Source organism: Echinops telfairi, unplaced genomic scaffold (assembly GCF_000313985.2).
Source record: "Echinops telfairi isolate 266 unplaced genomic scaffold, ASM31398v2 ScPeMD7_44;HRSCAF=162, whole genome shotgun sequence".
Classification (NCBI taxonomy): Eukaryota; Metazoa; Chordata; class Mammalia; order Afrosoricida; family Tenrecidae; genus Echinops; species Echinops telfairi.
Window position 1 is genome coordinate 2,355,581 of NW_022103942.1, and position 5,892 is coordinate 2,361,472.

The 5,892-nt window shown below is 42.1% G+C and overlaps 1 protein-coding gene across 5 annotated transcripts in view; it reads right to left on the bottom strand.

Annotated features, from left to right (window-relative positions):
• The window catches only part of CSTF2 (cleavage stimulation factor subunit 2), a 36,447-nt gene extending 32,855 nt beyond the window's left edge, over window positions 1-3,592 (bottom strand). For all 5 annotated transcript variants that reach the window (XM_045290606.1, XM_045290605.1, XM_045290604.1 and 2 more), the window contains exons 1-5: window positions 3,516-3,592; window positions 2,378-2,456; window positions 1,850-2,019; window positions 951-1,087; window positions 147-266 (exon numbers count right to left, since the gene is read on the bottom strand). In XM_045290606.1, coding sequence (XP_045146541.1) covers window positions 147-266; window positions 951-1,087; window positions 1,850-2,019; window positions 2,378-2,456; window positions 3,516-3,573 — 564 coding nt within the window. In that variant the 5' untranslated portion in view covers window positions 3,574-3,592. The remainder of the gene's footprint in view (window positions 1-146; window positions 267-950; window positions 1,088-1,849; window positions 2,020-2,377; window positions 2,457-3,515) is intronic.
• Between the last annotated feature and the right edge of the window lie 2,300 nt (window positions 3,593-5,892).

Here is a 5,892-nt window from a genome sequence, read left to right on the forward strand (position 1 = left end):
ATGTGTGTATGGATTGTGATAAGAGTTGTATGAGCCCCTAGTAAAATGATTAAAAAAAAAAACACAATTAATGTGTGTATGGATTGTGATGAGTTGTATGAGCCCCTAGTAAAATGATTAAAAAAAAAAGAACCAGAATAACTCACCAGAGCAATCTCCGGATCCACAATTCTCATCACCACCTGTGCTTGCAGCAAGGCGTACGCCAGTTGAGGGTTCTGCAGCAGCATGTTGCGTGCTTCCTGAGGACTATTCTGGACACAAAGCTGAGAAGATATACAGGTTTCATTACTGAGTTCCTTACTTACTCCTTAGAGGTCGATAGTGATTTAGTGCCATCCCCATGTGAGAAAAGTAATATTCCAAAAGCTCTTCAAGTTATCAATGGTTTTTGCATAGTATACAAAAGCTTGGCCACGTCAGGCAAGAGTGAAAAGAGCTTTCCAAACCAAACTCACTGCCACTGAGTCAATTCCAAATCATAGCGACCCTGTGGATTTCCAAGTCTATAAACCTTTACAGGAGTAGGAAGCTTCATCTTTCCCCCACAGAGCAGCTGGTAGTTTCAAACTGCTGACCTTGTGGTTTAGCAACAAGTAACCGACTACACTACCAGGGCTCTGCTAAGAGTAGGAAGAGGCATTTTAGATTCCTTAATACTATTATTTAGGGGTAACGCACCAACCATATTTTAATAATTTATATTTGATTCCCATGGACCACAAAACTCTGTCAGATTGCGTGTTATAGGTATGTCTGTGTACAAAAATAGGGAACTCTTTCGCATAGTACATAAAATACACTGTGTATACATAATATTGAAGGAATAGGAAATGATGGTCTACAGGTATACCTTTTTGGAGCTCAGGGAACCCACTTCCATTTAATCAATCATCCCATTAAAAATCTGACATGATTGTACTTGTTCGTAAACCAATACATCCTCCCACCTTCATTTGTTTCATCAGCTCAAACATCTGCTCTGGTGGAAGACTCGCAACTGCTTTGCTGATGGACTCGGGAGCATCCTCAGGACTGATGGTCTCTCCATACGGTGACTCAATGACAGGTGCACCAGTGCCAAGGCCTGATTGGGGAGTTAAGGGAATAAAAATAAAGAGTTAAAGCATCTTCCTCCCTAAGTATCTACTTTCCAGGACCAGCTGCTAACTTAAAAATTCCCTGGAGCTCAGAAATAGGTGATTTGCAAGACCTTAGTTTCTATGGAAGTGACAGAGTATAATTTATATTCTCACTCCAAAACAGGAGATTATGATTGTGTAGGAAATGAGGCATGTGAATTTCTCCTGATAAAACATTACAGAAGAAAAGGTTTTAAATAGAAGATGCTAATTCCAAAATTGAATTTTCAGTTCTATTATTTCATGGAGAAGAGGGGATGGATGATGGCTTAGTACCAATTATAGATCTGGCAATGTGGTCTAAGAATATAAACACTAAAAACATGATTCATACCTACTGATGGCATGGTGAGCCTGAATAAAGTCATCTTTAACTGGAAATCAATTTCTGGAAACAGTAAGGATGACTTTCATTGTCCACTTTATCTCTTATCTGTAAGACACCATATATACTTGAGTATAAGCCGACCCGAATATTAGCAGAGACACCTAATTTTGCCACAAAAAACACATTAAAAATGTGCTGGAAAACTTGGCTTATACATGAGTATATACAGTACAGACTTCCTTAATTAAGGTACCTCGTCAGTCAAGGAAAGATACTGTGTGGGGAACCATCACATATTCTAGAGCATACCCTAAAAAGAAAATCTCCACTGTTACATCTTTATGAGCAGGTATTTCATACAACTTGGGTTTATACTTACTCTTCAGCTCTTCTTTGTTCTTCTCACTAGCAGCATTATCCACTCGAAGTGCTCTACCACTGAATTCTCGCCCATTCAAGTTCCGCATGGCACTAAGGGCTGTCTCCTGGTCTTGGTATTCACAGAAGCCATAACCCTTTGGTTTTCCTGTTTCTCTGTCATATACTAATCTGGAGAACAGAACCAAGTATCGGACACAAATGTTACACACACATACAGGGTTCCTGCTAACATCTCCATGCTGTAATTTGGCTCACGATAGCATCAAACCATGTAATTCTGACACTGCCTTACGAAACCCCTTGAACCACTTTAAATTATACACATCTTTTAGATAAGAATGTGTATGGATTTTATGGTATGTGAATTACATATCAATACAGTTAATTTTTTAATGCACATTAAAAGCTCACTATTAAAAAACACAACTTAAAAAAAAGACAACTTATTATTCCTAATGGCCAATGCTGTGGCAATTTTTAAGAACTACACTCCCCCCATCAAGAAGCAAAAGAATGGGGCTCTTACCGAAAACTAACAACAGGTCCGACCTCAGAAAAGATGTCTTTTAGCTGTTCTTCCGTAGCTTCATAAGGAATGTTCCCCACTAAGGAAGGGAAGATCAAATTCTGAGTTTGCAACATAGAGCTTTTGTGAGAAAGTAAGCAAATAAAACTAATTTTATCATTGAGAATGTAGCAGATCTCTCAAAACACCGAGTGCTCTAAATCCTAGTTCTATGGTACTCCTGATAAGATTCTTAATTGTGTCTGCTAACAAAAAGCAACCACTGAGAAGACTAAATAAAACAGCTGCTAGCACTGCTAAATGTTAGTTCTCAGACTGATGTCCCAGTGTTAGAATTTGCTTAACCTGAGTGAAAATCCCAAAGTTTTATTTCCCGTCCAATGACTACTCCCCCAAAGTTAAAAGAGGTTCAAATGTCCACATGTGGACACACACAGAACATTTAGAAGTGAAAGTCCACGAATGAAGTTGAGGGAATTTATAAAAATTATTCTGCCTTGTTTAGTTGTGACCCTTTTCAAAAGGTGCTTTAAAAAGCACCATAAATCCTTAGAAGAGCAACTTATTTCAGTTGGCAAATTTTTACTCAGAGTTTATCAATCCTTTTTAGAATTCTTCTAAGAGGTCTTACTCGTTCATTCATTCATTCATTTATAACCCACCTTAGGGCACCAGGTGGCTGCTACTCTTTATCACTAAACTGTTACTGGTAACACGCCAAGGAAAGAAAGTTCTTAAGGGGCTGGGGTGGGGTTGGGGCAGGGGAAGACACAAGGATATCTACCCCACACCACGGAATAGGGGGTGAGAAGTACTATGGGGCGGTAAACGGCTGTCAGCATGCGCCCTCGCTTCCAAATAACTGGATCTCAAGAAGGATAAGCAGAGGGACGAACGCTCGCCCAACTCCCTCAACAATATCGCAGAAAGGCGGCGGGACCTCGGACGAAGGGAAGCGTCTCTTGGCCCATAAATCCACCAGGCTGACCGCCCAGAGGATAAGCTAAACGGGCTCCACGCCCGATCCCACCACCGGTTCGGGTTCAGAAGATGGCAGAGTGGCTGGGGGGGGGCATGTTTCGCCGCTCCCTGACTCCTCCTGCCCTTCCCCGCCGCTGGGCACCCTTAAACTTCTCACCGAACACAGAGCGCAGTGAACGGTCCACCGCAGGGTCCCTCACAGACAAACCCGCCATGGCTCTCTCCAAGTGGCTTCCGGTGCGCTGAGCGTACTTCCTTACTCCGCCTGAGCTCTGCGCCGAGCACGCTTGCGTCCAGCGCGAGCTCCGAGCTTCTAGGCAGGCGCACGCTTGGCCCCGCCCTGGCGTCCTTCTCTCACGTACTTGAGCGCCTTCACCCCCGCCGCGTCTAGCTGTCGCCTGATAATAACAGGGCTACGAGCTAGACTCCGGCGGGTCTAGGCTAGTTGGAAAGCTTTCGTCTGGAGAATTACCGGCGCTTCAATTTCTCTTCGGTGGAGCCGTCGTCCATCGTACTAAAGATGGCAACAGCGGTTTTCACCATGGCAACAGGGAGCTCCTTCACCAACGATCTAGAATCTAGAGACCAACGGTTCTCGCTCTACCTGGGGGTGGCCAACGACCCTTGCACAGATATCGCCCAGTTCGTAACAGTAGCAAAACGACAGTTAGGAAGTAGCAACGAAGGTTGACAACCGCTGCTCTAGCCCTGTAACGCCGAGCGCGACGTTTTCATAACATTTAATTAAATGTATATATTAATGTTTATATTGTTACTATGAAAGTAAAGAATATAAACAACAAGAAAAATTTTCCCTGAAATTAAAAATTCAGGCGTTCGTTATAGAGACCTTTAGTTTAGTTTCACTTTATTAAGAGTGGGAAATGCCTACTATAATTTTGCTAAAGCTGCGAAGGTACAGCTGCAGGCTAGGAAGCACAGGCTTGCAAACCAACAGATTTAAGGAAGTTTAACGCGAAGGTGCCAAGGTAGTTGGGAAAGTAAAGAGAGTATGTATATATAGACTTGGGCGCTATATGCTTGGTGGGAGTAGGAGTGGAGAGCGCACTGGTGGGCAACTAGATTCTAAACAACATAAAGCAGCATTGACCAAACCAAATTCTATTGAGTTGCCACCCCATAGGAAGACATAAGCTGCCAGGTTTGGAAGAGGAAACCTAAGGAGAGTCATTGTCAAAAATCTCAAGAGTTTCCAAGACTGTAATCTTTAGGGAAGTAGATGCGGCAAGTGGTTAAAACCACTTCAAACCTCCCACCTTTAGGTTCGCAGCTGAGCATATTAACCACTACGAGACTCCAGGGAGAGGAAGAAAAAAAACCAACTCTCTTTGAAGGACTTTTTATTCAGAAAAAAGGCAGGGATGCTAACGTATGTATAGATTTTGAGGCATATTGATTCGTGTGTGTGTGTGTGTGTGTGTGTGTCGGTATAAATGGGTGTAGTTCATTGCTTAGGATATGAGAAATTAAAAAGAAAAAAATTAAAAGAAAGTTTTAAAGAATATGAGAAAGATTTGGGGTAAAGTAAGTGCTCCTTTACACTATGGAGCGTAACTTTTCAAGTCGTAATTTGGATAAGAAATTTTGGAAAAGAGCTCCCACTTCCTAACTCGAAATTCCCATTTGCAATTACTGTGTGACCAAGAAAATATCTTCTGTAATAAAACAGTAAAAAACAAGATTTACAGCTTTTAAAGACAGTTTCAAAGCACTTTGGTGAACCCTTGCTCCAGTGTGGGAAACTTTTGATAAATGCATGTATGGCCATATATTTCTCACCTCAAACCCAAAACTAAACTCACTGCAAGCACTGTTGAATGAATTCTGACTTTAGAGATCTTGTGGGACAGGGCAGAACTTCCCCAGTGAGTTTCCAAAGTTGTAAATCTTTATCAAAGATAACTCACCATGCCCCTAGGGCTCCTATTTCTGACCTCACACTCACTGCTAGCCTCTTGAGGCTGTCTCTTAGCAACCTTAAGGGCAGGATAGACCTGCCCCTGTGAATTTCTGAGACTGTTAAGTCTTTTAAGAGAATAGAGAGCCTTGTCTTTCTCCCCAGGAGCAGCCAGTAGTTAAGAACTGCTGACCTTGTGGTTAGCAAACTAATAGGCAACCACTATGCCACCAGGGCTCCTTACTTCTCACCTAAATTTAGGCCCAAACTGAAGGAAACAGCATGTAAAATCATTCCAGTGCTTTCACTCTAACATCCTCTTTTGCCACCAGAAATTTTGGTGTGTGATTGATTTAGGTGCACCCAGTTTATCTTCCTACCTTGAGGTCAACTGTGTCATGTAACATATCGTAATCGCTAGAGTAAAACCCATCATTATTCATAGTCCTGGGGGTTATGGAGGACTTTGACACTTGGTGGTGGGGATGAGGGAGATCTTGGAAATTATTTTAGCGTTCTTCCTACCACACCCATCTTATTGAAAGACATGTTTACAGAAGTTTAAGTAACTTGCTTTTTCCAGCAATAAGTAGCTAAGGCATGATTTCAGTTCAGG